This window comes from Chiloscyllium plagiosum, chromosome 44, assembly GCF_004010195.1.
Source record: "Chiloscyllium plagiosum isolate BGI_BamShark_2017 chromosome 44, ASM401019v2, whole genome shotgun sequence".
Taxonomy (NCBI): Eukaryota; Metazoa; Chordata; class Chondrichthyes; order Orectolobiformes; family Hemiscylliidae; genus Chiloscyllium; species Chiloscyllium plagiosum.
This window is the reverse complement of record NC_057753.1, coordinates 4039721-4059491: the sequence shown is the minus strand read 5'-3', so window position 1 is coordinate 4059491 and position 19771 is coordinate 4039721. Positions and strand designations below refer to the sequence as shown.

Sequence of the window (19771 nt, the reverse complement as noted above, 5' to 3'; positions counted from 1 at the left end):
TTCTTTTTGTTTAAAAAAATATGTTTCGATGTTTAAAGAATATCTGCAGATCATGTGCATCTGTTTCAGTGGCTAATCACTATGGTAACCAACAGCAAAAAAAAAAGATACCATGGCAGGGCTTGGACATGGCCAGCCAGTTGCTCAGGTTGTACAGAGTCAGGAAATTCTGCACATCGTGGGGGAGAGAGAGAAAGGTGGGAGGCACACTGTTACTTTTGGTGCATGAGTGGAGATATTCTGAGGGAGTGAGTCAGCTGTGCAGAAGAGATTCAGGGTTAGGCAGAGTCAGATGTTGGTGAGGATGAGATTGTTTGGAGAAGATGTCACAGAAAATGTGCCACCGAGATAGGGTGAATGTGAGCTATCAACGAGAAGATGGTGGCCTCTTCACTGGCAGAGTAGAGAAGGTCATTAATCTTCTTCCTACATTCTGTGCATTCCTTTAAATGGTTGAGACTGCACTGGCATGGATGGTAACCCAGGTTCTGGTTCCAATAGCATGGCGTCCTCTGTTGGACTGGGAGAAAAGAACATCCTGCCTCTGCATCACCCCATCCTCATCAGCAGCATGTCCAAGCCCTTGCCCACAAAGAGAGGCACCAATTTTCCATTGTCTGCCATGTTCAGGGCCAATGTCGGGAACCATGCTTGGCAGCTCCAGACTGACAGCTCTTGTCTGGATGCACAGTATCTTTTTTCAAGATGGTGCTGCTCCATGGATATCGGTCAATTCTGGGATATCCAGGAAGTTGGGAGTTGTTTTGGAAATGGCACATAGTACGAAGGTGCTAGAATGGGTGAGGGGGCACCACAGAGTGGGGTAGGTAATAAACCAGGCGGGTTTTGGAAAACAAGCTGGAAGTGTTGTTATGTGAAACCCTCTGACAAATCTGACAAAACTGATAACTTAGCGAAAGAAATTCAGCCCTTGGTCTATCAAGACAGATTTCATTCTGGGATCTGACTTGTGCAGCGTTACCATTGGATGGGATCCGAAGACTGGTGAGAACGTATTGCAGGCACCAGGTATAGATGCCAATCTAGAGTCATCAGTTGAAGATTCTGATGAATTGCACAACGTACTACATGTCCGTTACAAGTCAAAATTCACTTAGACTGTGCTGTTATTTGTGTTAGACTGCTATTTTTGTTTCGATTTTTCCTGGTATTTTTGGTGGTTTGCTCCAACACTTTTTTTTTCCCATAGGCCCCATTACTTTTATTGCATGATTTTGTATAACATGGCGTTGCATGTGAACACAACAATGGTGGTATAGGAGAACTATCTGTATTGTCTTTCATTTATGAGAGGTTCCATCACTCTTGGATTGGTGTGACTCCCTTTACTGTGGATTGGAATCCACGTGCACTCGTTACTGTTTCCCCTTTTGATTACCTCTCTGCTGTTGTTTGATTTCCACTGAATCATATAATGGATGTGTTCAGTGAAGTTTGTTCTTTACTGTCACTCTGTTGCCTGTTTATAAATATGGTTTCTACTGCTGCCCATCTCCTGACCATGTGCACCTGTCTTTGTAGTTTTACCTTCCACAATATGTTTCAAACGCAGACATTGATTTTCCTGTGCCACAGTCAATGTCTCTTCCTCTTCTGACCTTGCATGGATCACTGGGGAAAAGACATTGAATTCTGCGCAATGTTATCTAGTATCTGAAAGATACAAACTCCCAATACAGGTAGATCATCTCAAATATCATGTGCCTGTGACTCTCACAGCAGGCAAGGCACTGAGCAACTAGCCTTTTTTCAAAATCCAAAGTATATTCGTCAATATTAGATATGATTCTATGATTGGAAAGCATTTGATAAAAAATCTTGAGTATTCCTGATGAAGGGCTTTTGCCCGAAACATTGACCCTCCTGCTCCTCGAATGCTGCCTGACTAGCTGTGCTTTTTCAGCACCACGCTTTTCGACTCTGCTCCCACAAGCCATTTCGGACCGTCAGGCTCACACTGTGGCACACATCTGAGCAGACTGGAAGCTCCATATATTAATGCACACGGCCCTGTTCTTTGCAGCCAGAAAGAATATGCACATAGATTGTACTTTGATTTAACTCACCAGAACAGATTCTGACCATTCTCTGGTTCAGTACACAGGGGAATATCTTGTTTGAGTCATACTGTTTGGTTCATATTTGAAGATTGTGAATAGTAACTGTCAGTCATCACCCAACCTCTGCATTCATCCTGGCAATGTCTCGACCAGTCACTGCCCAATTACCAACCAACCAGCACTCTCTTCTCACACAGTACACAGTGTTGTTCTCTTGCCCCTGCTTGTTGGAGGTGATGGTAACTTTGTCCAGGTATGGACCAATGTCCAGCAGTAACACGGTTTTACGTTTTGTAAATGGATTTGGTGTTCGCCTCTCCCTCCCTGTTTATCTTGTCTGAGTTGGAGCTGAATTTGATGATCCACATCACAATAAACACACCAAGAGGGAGGTGACAGTCAGTCATCTGCTTTACCTGCTGTAATTCCAAGCATTGCACTGAGGGAAAAGGAAAGCATTTCATTTTATGTACTATCAATGTTGGTGTGATTCTGTAACATTGTGTGTTAAACTAAGGTTTCCTGAAAGGGGCGAAACCAGAGTTCAAAGTTATATCAAAAGAGGTCCAATTTCTCCCCATCTGGTCTTTGATATAATTTGAGTGATTGTAAATAGCTTATTGATTGTGGATATTTTTGAGAAATGGCCTTTGGCATGTGGCAGTCTCCTACCAATTATTTTATACCAATATCGACCTTGTGTACTGTATATCAAAAATATGTACACAATTCAGATGTTTATATGGCTTCGTTAAAGTAGATATTTCCCTAAAGCAAAAGTACAAAATGTTGTTCCCCTTTCCATTGGTACTACTTGTGAATGTTCTAACGAGAGCAAGACGAAAGGCTTTTGTAAAAAGGGATGGCACAGTGGCTCAGTGGTTAGCACTGCTGTCTCACTGCACCAGGGACCCAGGTTCAGTTCCAGCCTTGGGCAACTGTCTGTGTGGACTTTGCACATTTTCCGTGTCTGTGTGGGTTTCCTCCGGGTGCTCTGGTTTTGTCCCACAGTCCAAAGGTGTGCTGGTCAGGTGAATTGGCCATTCTAAATTGCCCATAGTGTTAGGAGCATTAGTCAGGGGGAAATGGGACTGGGTGGGTTACTCTTCGGAGGGTCGGTGTGGACTGGTTGGGTCGAAGGGCCTGTTTCCACACTGTCGGGAATCTAATCTAAAATGTGTCTATTTTTAGCATTAATCACTCTTCCTAAATTGCTGCATTCTGTATGCTGAAGGTGCTATCATGATGCTGTTTGCTAAAAGTTACAGATTAAATCCTCAGCGATGGTAAGGTAATGGCAATAAACGGAGAAAGTGAGGACTGCAGATGCTGGAGATCGGAGTTGAAGAGTGTGGTGCTGGAAAAGCACAGCCGGTCAGGCAGCATCCGAGGAGCAGGTGAATGAACGTTTCGGGCAAAAGCCCTTCATCAGGAATGAGGCTGGGTGAAGAGGTGTGGAAGGAGGGGGTATGAGGAAACTGGTGAAATCCACATTGCAAAATATGTCCAGGTGAGGACCTCTAATTTACATTTGTGGTCAAAGAGGTCAGTTGTAATGAATAACTTAAAGCAGGAGGAGAATTAGGGAGAAGGTTGCAAAGTCTTTAGCTTCATTGGGCAGCACAGTGGCTCAGTGGTTACCGCTGCTACCTCACAGTGCCAGAGACCTGGGTTCGATTCTCACCTCAGGCAAATATCTGTGTGGAGTTTCATCAATTACACCAGCATTGAATGTTGACTTCACAAAACGTTTACTCGTGTGATAGGGGCAACACTCTTTGATTGTAAGCGTTCTGGGAACACTGGACAGATTTGGAACAAGCCATAATGTTCTGAGAAGAAAGAGTAAAGTTGAGATGGGATGAAGGTCAGTTATAATGCAAGAAGCCAAAGTTCTGCTTTCACTTTGAGAAGGGGTTGATGAGAGCAGCGGGAAAGGGATTTGGGTCTGTTCCTGAGACAGACAACCATAAAGGATAGCAGGGGCAGCTCAGTGGTTAGCACTGCTGCCTCACAACGCCAGAGTCCCGGATTCGATTCCCACCTCAGGTGACTGTGAAGAGTTTGCACATTCTCTCAGTGTCTCCTCCCATGCTCCACTTTCCTTCCACGATCCAAAGACATGCACGTTAGGATGAATTGGCCAAGCTAAATTGCCCATGGTGTTCAAGGATGTGTGGGTCAGGGGTAAATATCGAGTAATAGGGGTAACAGAGTGGGTCTGGATGGGTTACTCCTTGGAGGGGCGGTATGAACTTGTTGGACCGAAGGGCCTGTTTCCACACTGTATGGATTCTATGAACAAGAGCAGTTTGGCAGATGGTGTCAGCAGTTCAGGGGCAACAAGATTAGATTAGATTCCCTACAGTGTGGAAACAGGCCCTTCGGCCCAACAAGTCCACACCGACCCTCCGAAGAGTAACCCACCCAGTCCCATTTCCCTCTAATTAATGCGCCAAACACTATGGGCAATTCAGCATGGCCAATGCACCTGACCTGCACATCTTTGGATTGTGGAAGGAAACCCACGCAGACACGGGGAGAATATGCAAACTCCACACAGACATTCACCTGAGGTTGGAATCGAAGCTGGGTCCGCGGCGCTAACCACTGAGCCACCGTGCCATCTTCTTTATTAAACATCCCATCCAAAACCACGCCCCCTACCCTTGTAACCCTGCGTTTCCCATGGCTAACCCCACCGACCCTGCACACGATGGGCAATTTAGCACGGGACTGAGGGAAGAGGAAGTGGATCGCATGGACAAGGTCAGTCCCGACAGTAAATGAAGGAAAATGAGCAAGAACCTGGTGAAACACGTGGTTTCACAGTGCAGATAAGGAGCTCATTTCAACACAGTTTGGCTGTGGACAGGAGGACACCAATAGAAGCAACTGATGAGGCTGTCTCAGTCATAGTGACAAAGGTGATCCATCCACTTGTTGTTGGTGGTGAGGATGGAGGAGACAGTGAGATGAAGAATCTTCAAAAGTAATGAATGTGTAGTTAGACATATTGAAAAGACTCGACACTCTGTCACCAAGGTTGATATATTTAGCCTTTATCTAGTATATTAACCCCTTTAACAGGGCTGAAGTTCAGTAACATCACCTGACACAGACCGTGATAAACATGGGTCCGTCCTGGATGCGATTCACAGCACAATCCAATCACTGCTGCTCTTTGTGGACTCGCTGGTGTCTCAGCAGGTGGGATGAGGTTGTGAATCCTCTCCAACAGGTGGAGCAGGTGAACGGTCTCTCCCCAGTGTGAACCAGCTGATGTGTCAGGAGGGTGGAAGTCTGAGTAAATCCCTTGCCACACACAGAGCAGACGAACGGTTTCTCGCCGGTGTGAACCCGCTGGTGTACAGTGAGATGAGCTGATCGCCTGAAGCCAGTCCCACAGTGAGAGCACCTGAAGGGTCTCTCCTCAGTGTGAAGACGTTGATGGCAAATCAGGTCCCCGGAACTCTTATAGCCCTTCCCACAGTCTGAGCAGGTGAACGGTCTCTCGTCGGTGTGAACCCGTTGGTGTGCCAGCAGGCTGGATAACTGAGTTAGCCCCTTCCCACAGGTGGAGCAGGTGAATGGTCTCTCCCCAGTGTGACTGCGTCGATGAGTTTCTAGCTTTGATGGGGATCGGTACCCCTTCCCGCAGTCCCCACATTTCCATGGTTTCTCCCCAGTGTGGCTGCATTTATGTCTCGTTAAGCCAGACGACTGGCTGAAGCCTCGTCCACACACAGAACACACGTACGGTTTCTCCCCGCTGTGAACGGCGCTTATTCCTTCCATGCTCAAAATCCGACGGTACGCAGGTTCGACTAAATTGTCCGACTCCATCAGATCCGGATGTGGTGTTTGGTTTCGGTTTCCAAACCACAAATCCTCTCCAACTAACACCGTGTGAAATTGATCTAAAACAGAGTAAATCAAGTGAGCAAGGACCCACAATGCAAAACATATTGCGAAAGCTGAATCTGGTTATTTGTGGGGCCCAAATTAGGAATGCGTGACCACGAAAGGGGAAACGGTGGTTGTAATATGTTTGAACTGCAGAATGCTTCTGATCAGATCCGACACACTGTGCTATTTAATGAGATAAGAACTCGTGATGTTGGAAGTGGTATATTATCATAGCTCGATGAATGGCAAACCAAGCCATGACAGACAGCGTTGGAACATGGGGAAAGTTTTCAGGATGGTAACCGGTAATTAGTAGAGTGCCAGAGGGATCAGTACTAGGGGGGGGGCCAGAACTATTTTCAATTCACGTTAAGGACTTCAATGAAGAAAGTCAGTGTTCAACAGCCAAGTTTGCAGGTGACACAAAAGTAGTTGGGAAAGTAAGTGCTAAGGCTGACACAAAGAGTCCCAAGTGCAACATAAGCAAGTCAATTTAGTGGACAAAGTCTTGCCATATGCAATATATTGTGGGAAAATGTGAGGTTTTGAAATTTGACAGGAACAATAGAGATGAATGTTACTTCAACAGAGAAAGTCTGCAGAAAGCTGTTTAGGAGGACTCGTTCGTGAATCACAAAAAAAGCTAGCATCTACTTTCAGTGGGTAATAGGGAAGTCAACGGGAGTTGAGCATAAAAGTGTGGAGCTTCTGTTAAAATAATGCAAGGCACTCGTCAAACCACAGTTGGAATACTGTGAAGAGTTTGGTGCCTCTTTTCTCAGGCAAGATATACTGGCAATGGAGGTCATCAAAGGAAGGTTCGCTCGGCTGATTCTGGGTTTGGAGGAACTGAGGACTGCTGATGCTGGAGACTAGAGTCGACAGCGTGGTGCTGGAAAAGCGCAGCAGGGTCAGGCAGCATCAGAGGAGCAGGAGAATTGATGTTTCGGGAAAAAGCCCTTCCTGATGAATGGCTTTTGCCCAAGATGTTGATTCTCCTGCTCCTCGGATGCTGCCTGACCTGCTGTGCTTTTCCAGCACCACATTCTCGACCAGGTATGGAGGGTCTATCTTACAACAAGAGGTTGAGTAAATTGGCCCCGTATTCACTGGATTATCAACCAATGATGGGCAACCTTATTGACAGCTACGAGATTCTTAGGGGACTTGACAGGTTAGACATGGCAGAAAAAATAGAGTTGAGGATTATCAGATAGGACATGATCACATTGATGCCTGAAGCAGAACAGACGGGCTACAGATGAACATCTACTCCTACATCTTATGATTGCAAAACAGACAAATGGTTCACTGATGTTCTTCAGCGGGGGGAGCCTACAAACCACTCTCGGCCTACACAATGCAACAGGAGGTGACAGCGATAGAGAAGGCAGACAGTGAAGGAGAGAGATTTTGTATGTGTCTAAATAAACATTGACAGTACCTCCGCAAACTTCAAACTCCAACACCTAGAAGGACTGGTATAGCAGGTATCTATGAACACCATCAACTTCCAGTCACACACTGTCCTGACCTGTCTAACATCAGGCACTGGGGGAGCAGAAATTTCTTCCTTTTAAATATTTGCAAAGATTGCAACCATTCTTCCCCACTCCCTGTTACAAACTCCATTCATTCCATCTCTCTCCCGATAACTGTCTGAAGCTGAACCAGACTGTTCACAGTGGAGAATATTTTGCCCCAAGTTGAGCTTCTAACCATCTATCTCCATTATCAGCTCAGTGGTTAGCACTGCTGCCTCACAGCACCAGGGTCCCAGGTTCGATTCCCGCCTTGGGCGACTGTCTGTGTGGAGTTTGTACATTCTCCCCGTGTCCACATGGGTTTCCTCCGGGTGCTCCGGTTTCCTCCCACAGTCCAAAGATGTGCAGGCATGGGGTGAATTGGCCATGCTAAATCGCCCAGAGTGTTAGGTGCATTAGTCAGAGGGAAATGGGACTGGGTGGGTTACACTTCAGAGGGTCGATGTGGACTTGTTGGGCCACACTGTAGGTAGTCTAATCTAAGATTGCCCAATTCCACTTCAGTAACATCACCTGACTTCCCCCTTGTCTCACCTCATCTGCTGTGATACTCTTGAGTCCCTTGATATCTCTCGATGTATCTATCCTAATATACAGCCGGCCAGCTATTAATCACTCCACTATAAGTCTTGTTCCCTCTGTTGTCAAGGCCACGAGTTCTGAATTCTTCACGTCAAACCTCCCTATTTCTCTACCTCACTTTCCCCCTTTAAAACGTTCCTTCATACCTTGTTATAATACTAAATGTTTGGTCACTTGCCCTAACTATGTGGCCCGGTGTCGTACATTGCCATCTAACGTTTTTGTGAACTGCCTTGAAACATTATAGAGTCATAGAGCTTTACAGTGCGGAATTCGGCCTAACTTGTCTATGCTGCCCACTTTTCACAATTCATCCAATCCCCTTCACCTTCATTTGGTCCATATCCCTCCAATCCTACTCCATCATGTACCTGTCCAAATATCTCTGACATGTGGGAATTTATTTGCCTACACCACCACTTCTGAGCCCATTCCAGACAATCACCATCTTCTGTGTGGGAAAAAAAAATGCCCCTCTGGACCCTTTTGTATCTCCTCCTCTCACCTTAAACCTATGCCCTCCCTTGGGAAACAGCTGTTGGCTGAGCACTTCATCTATGCCTCGAATAATTTTATAGACCTCAATAAGGTCGCCTCTTTGTCTCCTCGCTCCAGGGAAAGTAGTCCCAGCCTATCCAGCTTCTCATATAAATCAAACCCTCCAGTTCAGGTCGCATCCTCGTACATCTGTTGTGCACTCTTTCTCGTTTAATAATATCTTTCCTATAGTAGGGTGACCTAGCCCCATTGAAATTGGAGTCGCAGGTAGACAGGATAGTGAAGACGGTGTTTGGTATGCTTTCCTTTATTGGTCAGAGTATTGAGTACAGGAGTTGGGAGGTCATGTTGCGGCTCTACAGGACATTGGTTAGGCCACTTTTGGAATATTGCGTGCAATTCTGGTCTCCCTCCTATCGGAAAGATGTTGTGAAACTTGAAAGGGTTCAGAAAAGATTTACAAGGATGTTTCCAGGGTTGGAGGATTTGAGCTATGGGGAGAGGCTGAATAGGCTGGGCTGTTTTCCCTGGAGCTTCGGAGGCTGAGGGGTGACCTTATAGAGGTTTATAAAATTATGAGGGGCATGGATAGGATAAATAGGCAAAGTCTTTTCCCTGGGGTCAGGGAGTCCAGAACTAGAGGGCATAGGTTTAGGGTGAGAGGGGAAAGATATAAAAGAGACCTAAGGGGCAACTTTTTGATGCACAGGGTGGTGCGTGTATGGAATGAGCTGCCAGAGGATGTGGTGGAGGTTGGTACAATTGCAACTTTTAAGAGGCATTTGGATGGGTATATGAATAGGAAGGGTGTGGAGGGATATGGGCCGTGTGCTGGCAGGTGGGACTAGATTGGGTTGGGATATCTGGTTAGCATGGACTGAAGGGTCTGTTTCCGTACTGTATATCTCTATGACTCTATGACCAGAACTGCACACAGAACTCCAAAACGTGACCTTACCAACCTCTTGCACAGCTGCAACAAGATGTCCCAACTCCGATACTCAATGCTCTGCCCAATGAAAGCACGCATGCTGAAGGCCTTCTCCAGCATCCTGTCTACCTGTGACTCCACTTAAAGGAACTATGAGCATGTACCCCTAGATCTCTTTGTTCCATGACATTCCCCAGGGCTGGCCATTGACTGTCCAAGTCCTGCCCTGGTTTGATCTACCAAAATGCAATATAATGTATTATCGAAATTAAATTCCATCTGCCATTCCTCAACCCACTTGCCCAATTGACCAAGATCTCATTATATTCCCAGATAACCTTCTGCACGATCACTATACCACCGATCTTAGTGTCATCCACCAACGTACTAACCATACCCCCTAAATTCACATCTAAATCATTTGTATAAATTACGAAGAACAGTGGATGCAGCTGGTCACAGGTCTCCAGTTTGAAAGACAACCCTCTACCACCACCTTCTGTCTTCGAGCTTCAACCCAATTTTGTATCCAAATGGCCAGCTCTGCTAGAATCCTGAGATTTAACCGTAGTCAACAACACACCAAGCAAGTCCCCGTCAAGCACCTTGTTAACGCCCATATAGACAATGTTCTACCGCACTACCATCATCTACTGTCTTGGTCATCCATTAAAAAAAAATCTCCATCAAATTTGTGAGAAACAATTTCCTACACACAAAGCAATGGTGACGATCCCAAATGAGTCCTTGCCTCTCCAAATGTCTGCAGATCATGTCTCTCAGAAACCCTTCTCACAACGTAGCCACCACTACATTAGGCTCACCGGTGTAGTTCTCGCTGCAGCCTATCTTAAACAATAGCACAACATTAGCCAACCTCCAATCTTTGGGCACTTCACCCATGTTACAAATATCTCCACCATGGACTCCGCAATTTCATCCCTACCCTTCCTCGAAGTCCTGGGGTACACTTCATCAGGTCCCTAGGAGTTAGCTACCTTGAATTTTTGTTGGTTTTGAACACGTGACATTTGGACATTCCTAAATCATCAACTTATGAATAATTCGGCATCTCTTATCCATCAGCATGAGAGGAAGGTACAGCACACTGGACAAAAAAACTTTGGAAGGAGTAACAGGAATGCAAAGTACTGGGCTAATGCTAAGATTCTTGGTAGTGTAGATTAACAGAGAAATCTCGGTGTCCAGGTATAGATCACTGAAAGGTGCCACCCAGGTTGATAGGGCTGTTAAGAAGGAATACGATGTGTTAACTTTTATTGATAGAGGGATTGAGTTTCGGAGCCATGAGGTCATGCTGCAGCTGTACAAAACTCTGGTGCGGCCACACTTGGAATATTGTGTACAGTTCTGGTTACTGCATTATAGGAAGGATGTGAAAGCTTTGGAAAGGGTTCAGAGGAGATTTACTAGGATGTTGCCTGGTATGGAGGGAAGGTCTTACGGGGAAAGGCTGAGGGACTTGAGGCTGTTTTCGTTAGAGAGAAGGTTGAGAGGTGACCTCTTTGAGACATACAAGGTAATCAGAGGGTTAGATAGGGTGGACAGGGAGAGCCTTTTTCCTTAGATGGTGATGGCTAGCATGAGGGGTCACAGCTTTAAATGGAGAGGTGATAGACATAGGACAGATATTAGAGGTAGTTCTTTACTCAGAGAGTAGTCGGGGCGTGGAACATGCTGCCTGCAACATTAGTAGACTCGCCAACTTTGAGGGCATTTAAATGGTCATTGGATAGACATATGGACGAGAATGGAATAGTGTAGGTTAGATGGGCTTCAGATTGGTTCCACAGGTCGGTGCAACATAGAGGGTCAAAGGGCCTGTACTGCGCTGGAATGTTCTATGTTCTAAAACAATGAGTGGTTTGGATTGATTCGGCAGGGAGAAACTGTTCTGATTTGTAAAAGGATCAACAACAGATTTAAAGTGATTTGCATATCTGATGCCAAAATAAAGATAGCGTAGAATTTGATTATTAATTTAAGTAGTAGAAGAGAAATGGACTATAGTGCAGGAAAGAAGCATTTCCTGACTGTGCAAGATCATATTGGAAGATGATCTCTGTTATCTGTAAGAATAATAGGGTAGTTCTGTTAGGGGATTTTAACTTTCCAAACATCGACTGGGACTGCCATAGTGTTAAGAGTTTAGACAGAGAGGAATTTGTTAAATGTGTACAAGAAACTTTTCTGATTCAGTACGTGGATGCACCTATTGGAAAAGATGCAAAACTTGACCTACTCTTGGGGAATAAGGCAGGGCAGGTGACTGACGTGTCAGTGGGGGAGCACTTTGGGGCCAGTGACCAGAATTCTATTAGTTGTAACATAGTGATGGAAAAGGATAGACCAGATCTAAAAGTTAAAATTCTAAACTGGAGAATGGCCAATTTCGACGGTATTAGGCAAGAACTATAGAGTTATAGGGTAGCCAGGAAGGACCTGAATAGAGAGCTAAGAGCAGCAAGGAGGGGACATGAAAGGCCTTTGTGTGGAGCCGCAGAAAATGGGGGAGATACTAAACGGGTATATTGCATCAGTATTTGTTGTGCAAAAGGACATGTAAGATATAGAATGTGAGGAAATAGATGGTTCCATCTTGAAAAATGTCCATATTACAGAGGAGGAAGTGCTGGATGTCTTGAAATGCATAAAAGTGGTAAATCTGGGAAGTCTCCAGGACCTGATCAGGTGTACCCTAGAACTCTGTTAGTCTCACTAACTTGATTGAGTTTTTTGAAGAAGTAACAAAGATAACTGATGAGGGCAGAGTGGTAGATGTGATCTATATGGACTTCAGTAAGGCATTCGACAAGGTTCCCCATGGGAGACTGATTAGCAAGGTTAGATCTCACAGAATACAGGGAGAACTAGCCATTTGGATACAGAACTGGCTCAAAGGTAGAAGACAGAGGGTGGTGGTGGAGGGTTTATTTTTCAGACTGGAGGCCTGTGACCAGTGGAGTGCCACAAGGATCGGTGCTGGGTCCTCTACTTTGTGTCATTTATATAAATGATTTGGATGAGAGCATAAGAGGTAAAGTTAGTAAGTTTGCAGATGACACCAAAATTGGAGATGTAGTGGACAGCGAAGAAGGTAACCTCTGATCACAACAGGGTCTTGATCAGATGAGCCAATGGGCTGAGATCTGGCAGATGGAGTTTAATTCAGATAAAGGCGAGGTGCTGCATTTTGGGAAAGCAAATCTTAGCAGGACTTATACACTTAATGGTAAGGTCCAGGGGAGTGTTGCTGAACAAACAGACCTTGGAGTGCAGGTTCATAGCTCCTTGAAAGTGGAGGCGCAGGTAAATAGGTATGCTTTCCTTTATTGGTCAAGAGTATTGAGTACAGGAGTTGGGAGGTCATGTTGCAGCTGTACAGGACATTGGTTAGGCCACTGTTGGAATATTGCATGCAATTCTGGTCTCCTACCTATTGGAAAGACGTTGTAAAACTTGAAAGGGTTCAGAAAAGATTTACAAGAATGTTGCCAGGTTTCGAGGATTTGAGCTACAGGGAGAGGCTGAATAGGCTGGGGCTGTTTTCCCTGGAGCGTCGGAGGCTGAAGGGTGACCTTATAGAGGTTTACAAAATCATGGGGGGCATGGATAGGATAAACAGGCAGTCTTTTCCCTGGGGTGAGGGAGTCCAGAACTAGAGGGCGTGGGTTTAGGGTGAGAAGGGTAACTCACAGATTATAGTCCAACAGGTTTATTTGAAACAAATTTGAGCTACAGGGAGAGGCTGAATAGGCTGGGGGCTGTTTTCCCTGGAGCGTTGGAGGCTGAGGGATGACCTTACAGATGTTTACAAAATCATGAGGAGTGTGGATAGGGTAAATCGACAAAATCTTTTCCCTGGGGTAAGGGAAGTCCAGAACTAGAGGGCATAGGTTTAGGGTGAGAAGGGAAAGATATAAAAGTGACCTAAGGGGCAACTTTTTCAAGCAGAGGGTGGTATGTGTATGGAATGAGCTGCCAGAGGAAGTGGTGAAGGCTGGTACAATTGCAACATTTGAAAGGTATCTGGATGGGTATATGAATAGGGAGGGTTTGGAGGGATATGGGCCGGGTGCTGGCAGGTGGGACTAGATTGGGTTGGGATATCTGGTCGGCATGGACGGTCTGTTTCCGTGCTGTACGTCGCTATGACTCTATGAGCTGGCAAGACATGGCCTGAGAGTAGGCAACAATGGATGCCTCCCTTAGACACTGTCAGCCGAAGTCACAGTGAAATACTAAAGAGAGATGAAATACATGCATTACTAGAGACAGAGGAAGTTAATTCAATGGCTGTAAGATGATCGGGGAGGAGGCACACGTCAACGGAGGGTCATGGGTTCAGATCGACAGTGAAGGAACAACTTCAACCCTTCAGCCACAGAACAGGAGCACAGGTAAATGGGAGGAACCTCAAAGTGATGATGAATGCTCATAAACATTCATCACATAAATAATCCCACAGTATTCAATATTAAAATCTCCTGCTGGGGCCTGCAGTTGGAAAGATATCAGAAACACCGAAATCAGAGAAAAATCTTCCCGTTGAGGAAATCCGCACTAGTGGGTGATGTCACTGTGCAACTGTGACTGCGTGATGACATCACACACAGGGTCTGCCCAAATCAGGACTCACCGCACACCGTGTGGGATTGGAGGGTCACAGAGATGGGGCAAAGCAGGTTTGCCACAAAAGTTCATGAAATGAGGGATTTCAGTTGCAGATTAACACACTAGTTTTTTTTAAGATTCTATGCAGCGGGGAAACGGGCCCTTTGGCCCAACAACTCCACACCGACCCTCTGAAGAGCAACCCACCCAGAACCATTCCCCTACATTTGCCCCGACTAATGCACCTAACACTACGGGCAATTTAGCATGGCCAATTCAGCTAACCTGCACATCTTTGGACTGTGGGAGGAAACCGGAGCAGACACGGATAGTCGTCCCGAGGCGGGAATTGAACCAGAGTCCTTGGCGCTGTGAGGCAGCAGTGCTAACCACTGAGCCACCACGACGCCCCCAACTTTGAAAAAGTTATTCCTGTTGGTTGGTCATAATAAAACAGGAAGGGGCACGGATTGAAAATTCTAGGAAACAGCCACAGGGAAGACATGAGGAAAAGTTTTATGCAGCACTTGCTTATGACCAGGAATTCAACACTTACTTGCAAAGGCCGACGGTGGAATCGCTTGCTTCCTGTCAGGTTTTTATGAGATGCTTAGTTTCTGGTTCTTGTACGCAAAACCTCATGTAATATCCTGTGAAGGAATTTTGCAACATTCATCACTGTCAGTCCAGATTAAAAAAATCAGAAAAGACAATCATTTCGTCTGGTTCGAATTTGTTGTTATTAAGTCTCCCCCCTCCTAATTCCCAATCAAAGAATGCTCCCCGTTGTTGTTGGAAATTACTCGATTCAAGCAATAACATCGAGTCACAATACAGTAGAACCCCACTTAACTGAATATCAATTATCCGAATTTTGGATTATCCAAACGAGACATAAAAACGGGACATAAAAGAAGTAAGTGAATTCGGATTACCTGCACTGAAGAACATGTGAAAACGCTGGCAAAACGAAGAACACAAGCACCTCAAGCAACAGCGACTGGACTTTTATTTACGTAAGGGTTAGTTACACAGCCCTTTGTAAGAGTACGTGCTTTATTCCCGTCACTTTACCGGGCTGTTCACAGAAAAACGGTAGAGGGAGTAAATGCATGTGCGAGGTGGTGCTTCTGTCTCCCTAAGTTCAGCGGAAACTCACAAATCCTCTCGTGATTGTAGAAGCTGTTCGGGATCTTGTTTAATGCTGGAATGTCATATATTTATGTGATGGGCAAGGGTTTAGTCCTTCTCAGTTTAACCTGCAATTTGCAGAATGCAAACATCAGTTTGTTTAAATAGCAGACTCATCAAAATTGTAGATTTAAATAAACTCTCCGGCCGAGCACAGTGTTAGATCAGTGTGGCTTCATTTGTTTGAGGTCAAATCAGTTATCCGAATAATTAATTATCAGAAAGACACACCGCCCGCCCATATCGATTGGGATAATCGAGGTTCCTCTGTTGTGAGCGCTTTGTGATTTTTAACTTTGTACAACCCAGTCCAACACCAGCGTCTCCAAGTCATGTCCTCTGTAGTGAGTTTCTGCCCTGGTCTCCATGAGCCTGAACAGGACCACAGACCTTAAGGCATATGGGTGCAGGACGCCACCCTCTTTGATTTTGTAATGCACTTCTGCTTCATCAGTAAGAGGTCACGTGTGAAAGGCTGATGCAGCCTGATGGACAAGTTGCCTCCATTCTGAACAATGGGCAAGCGCCGCCCACTCGTTCCCTATACAACGATGGCTGCCGCGCATGCGCCCTCGCTGAAGATGCTCTTCCCCAACCAAATATGGCGGCCGCGCATGCGCCCTCGCTGAAGATGCTCTTCCCCAACCAAATATGGCGGCCGCGCATGCGCTCTCGCTGACAACGGCTGTCCCCCCCTCACCAAAGATGGCGACCGCGCCTGCGCCCTCACCAAAGATGGCGGACGCCCGCTCGGAGGCCTAGACGTCGCCAAAGCCTCCGGTTAACTGTCGGCCTTCAACTCCGCGTGCACAAGGAAACAGAAACCCGCTCTGTTGTGCTCGCGCCGTGCAGGGGATGCCCACGAAGCCTCCCCGACCCCCCCTCCTCCGACGCCGGACCCATCCGTCCCGCAGCGCCGCCTCATTCTCACCGAAAACGAATAAATGTCCGTCCGTCCGCCGCGAGGAGCGGTTCCCGCGCATGCGCCGTACCGGTGGGCTACTACGCCTGCGCAGTGCTCTCCAGCTGGTGGACAAGGGTCCTTCACCGCGGGGCATGCTGGGGCTTCAGTTCAGAATGGCCAAGGCAGCGCCGCCCACAAATAACAACAACACCAACAGAACATTATATAAAAAAAATACTTATATGGAGCAGGAGCAGGAGGAGGCCCACTGGCCCTTCAAGCCTGCTCCGCCGCTCTACACGATCACGGCTGATCTTTCCCTGGCCTCAGCTCCACTCACCCGCTCTCTCACCATAACCCCAAATTCCTTGACTGTTCCAAACAAAGTCTATGTTCGCCTTTGAAGCATCTACTGAAGTTGCATCAACTACTTCACTGGGCAGGGGATCCCATAGATTCACAACCCTGTGGGTGAATGCGTTCCTTCTCAATTCAGTCCGAAATCTGCTCCCCCTAATTTTGGGGCTGTGCCCCCTTGTCCTCGTTTCACCCACCAGTGGAAACATTCTCCCTCCATCTATCTTATTTACTCCCTTTATAATTTCATATGTTTCTTTAAGATCCCCCCTCATTCTTCTAAATTCTAATGAATGTAATCCCAGTCTACCCTCGTAAGACAACCCCCTCATATTACATTAGATTACCTACTGTGGGATATAGGTAAATTAATGTTTCTTCTGCAGATCTGCAATTCTGCAATTATAATTTCTGATACAGAGTACATGAACTCACATCAGTGTGTAATTGTTTTAGCCAAGAGCTGAGTCAACAAGAATGGAAACTATGTAAAGGAAATATATGATTGTTTTCGTATCAGTTAAAAATGGTATGTTAGCATGAAACGTGATTGCAAAACAATGGTAGATGTATGGGCAAATAGATAAGAAGTTGTAAGGGGATGACCTCGGCTTGTATAACAGTAGGTAAAAATATCTGTTCGTGGATGCAGATCGTTAGCTGTCTTCCTGTTTGTCCTATACATAAACCAACAGCCACACTCAGACAACAACTCACCAAAACGAAGGACCCGATACCCAGCATGAGCAAAACTAATGTAGTGTACAAAATCCCGTGTAAGGACTGCAAAAAACACTATATAGGACAAACAGGAAGACAGCTAACGATCCGCATCCACGAACATCAACTAGCCACGAAACGACACGACCAGCTATCCCTAGTAGCCACACACGCAGACGACAAGCAACATGAATTCGACTGGGACAACACTACCATTATAGGGCAAGCCAAACAAAGAACAGCCATGGAATTCCTAGAAGCATGGCACTCATCCACAAACTCCATCAACAAACACATCTACCTGGACCCAATATACCGGCCACTACAGCGGACAGCTGAAACTGACAACTGGAAGCGGCAGGGACAGGCTACTATAAATGCTGGAGGAAACACCACAGAAGCGCTTCACAGGAGGCTCCCAAGCACTGAGGATGTCACGTAGACAGGGGACGAAACCTTTGCAACAAAAACTTCCAGCTTGGCGAACAGAACCACAGGAAAGAATATGCCTAACAATGACCTGCAGTGGGATGACGTCAAACGACCTTATGAGGCCAGAGTTAAGCATTCTATCACGGACAAGGCCGGATAAGCAGGGGTGGTGGGATCAGTCTTAGGGAAGTGAATGATGTAAATGGTGGGGGGGGGGGAACAATGAAATAAGAAAAAATATGTAGGGACCCAAATTATATAAATTTCGAGAGTTTGTTGAATTTGGTGTGTTTTTGTCCCTGCCTTGTGGACATTACATCCACTTGCAAGTGTAAAATAAAGGACACTGCTGATTCAGATTTTCATCTCAGACTGCAATTATTGAAGTGAGTGAGCTTTGTTTCTCACAATTGGGGGCTGTCCAGGATTTTCTTCCATCGCCGGGGGGAGTGGCTGGCCTTGGACACTGGGAAGACGCGTCCCATTCCCCATTGAGGAGCAGTCTCGTGTCCCGGTTTGGTCTGCTCCCTTGGGCGACTGGTACGGATCCTATAAGAGAGACATCTGAATCAGATAGTGATAGGAGCTCAATAGAACATGGTGGGTGGCACGGTGGCACAGTGGTTAGCACTGCTGCCTCACAGCGCCGGAGACCCGGGTTCAATTCCCGCCTCAGGCGACTGTCTGTGTGGAGTTTGCACGTTCTCCCCGTGTCTGCGTGGGTTTCCTCCGGGTGCTCCGGTTTCCTCCCACAATCACAAAGATGTGCGGGTCAGGTGAATTGGCCATGATAAATTGCCCGTAGTGTTAGGTAAGGGGTAAATGTAGGGGTATGGGTGGGTTGCGCTTCGGCGGGTCGGTGTGGACTTGTTGGGCCGAAGGGCCTGTTTCCACACTGTAATGTAATCTAATCTAATCTAAAACAAAATACGGCGACAAGGGGCCAGGCAACTCTGTGCACAGACCAAGGTAAGAAACCTGACTTTTAAGTATTGCGTTGGTGGCCGGGAAAAGAGGTATTTAATCACTGAGGGACTGGCGAGGGCCCCGCGAAATGGGGGGTAGGCAGAGTAGCTGTCACGGAGTGAAGGAAGAAGAAAAAGTCCCTGGTAACATTCCTCCTGAAAGTCCGTTGGAGAGGATGTTGCGGGAATGGACAAGTAATACTTGTACAAGGACAAAAGTTAAAAAGACAATGATTAAATATTGTTGTTTAGTATGGACCAAAGAACCAATCCTTCGTCCGGCTGTCTTCTGGCCAAAGTATGGTTCGGACGAGGATTGGGTCTGTCAGTATTTAGGGTTGTGAATGGAAAACAACCTTTTAGTCAAGAGGAGGCGGACTATGCGTCCTGTTGGAAGGGCAGTTTGGGAATGATGGTAGTAAAGACAAAGGATTCTTCCTCTGCCCCACCCAGTCCCTGGGATCCTCTTAACTGTTTGCCCCGCCCCCCCCCCCCCCCGTACCATAAAATCAGGTTAGGTGAACATGGGGGAGGAGGAGAGACAGACAGACAGGGACAGGGAACAGATGATTCACCAGAAAAGGACGAAGGGGCGGTGGATGGGGATGTTGTTGTTCCTGACCCTCAATCCTCAGCAAAAGAAAGGGAAGCTACAGTAGATGTAGAGGAGGCTTCCAGAGAATCTAAATCAAAGTCTAAGGGGGGAAAACAAAAGAAAAAGGGGAAGAATTTAACGACTTATCCCCTTCGGGAGGTACCCATAGGGGACAAAGAGATTGGGTTTGTAAGTGCCCCCCTCACCAGTGGGGAGGTCAGAACATTTAAGAAGGAAATGAAGGTCCTGGTTGAGGATCCGGTAGGGTTGTCTGAACAAATTGATCAATTTTTGGGGCCCAGTCTGTATATGTGGGCTGAGTTAATGTCTATTTTGAATATACTATTTACTAGGGAGGAAAGGGCACTTATATGAGGAGGTGCTATTAAAATATGGGACAGGGAACACCCAATTGGAGATGGGGATG

At 46.3% G+C, this 19771-nt stretch overlaps 1 protein-coding gene across 4 annotated transcripts; it reads right to left on the bottom strand.

Annotated features, from left to right (window-relative positions):
* Window positions 1-5122: 5122 nt before the first annotated feature.
* On the bottom strand, window positions 5123-16403 carry LOC122543497 (zinc finger protein 239-like). Of its 4 annotated transcripts, none has more exons than XM_043682245.1 (4): window positions 16303-16403; window positions 15116-15439; window positions 14737-14830; window positions 5123-6001 (listed from the first exon to the last, which is right to left on the bottom strand). In XM_043682245.1, exon 4 carries the CDS (start codon window positions 5925-5927, stop codon window positions 5253-5255), a length of 675 nt encoding a protein of 224 aa, XP_043538180.1. In that variant the 5' UTR covers window positions 5928-6001; window positions 14737-14830; window positions 15116-15439; window positions 16303-16403; the 3' UTR covers window positions 5123-5252. The 4 variants fall into 4 exon arrangements, with proteins under 4 accessions (XP_043538180.1, XP_043538181.1, XP_043538182.1 ...); XM_043682246.1 differs by lacking the exon at window positions 16303-16403 and adding an exon at window positions 16102-16296; XM_043682247.1 differs by lacking the exon at window positions 16303-16403 and adding an exon at window positions 16102-16296 and having other exon boundaries at window positions 15116-15258.
* Between the last annotated feature and the right edge of the window lie 3368 nt (window positions 16404-19771).

Bases quoted from the DNA above. Each gene is read 5' to 3' on its own strand.
- LOC122543497 (XM_043682245.1), bottom strand. From the start codon at position 5,927: ATGGAGTCGGACAATTTAGTCGAACCTGCGTACCGTCGGATTTTGAGC.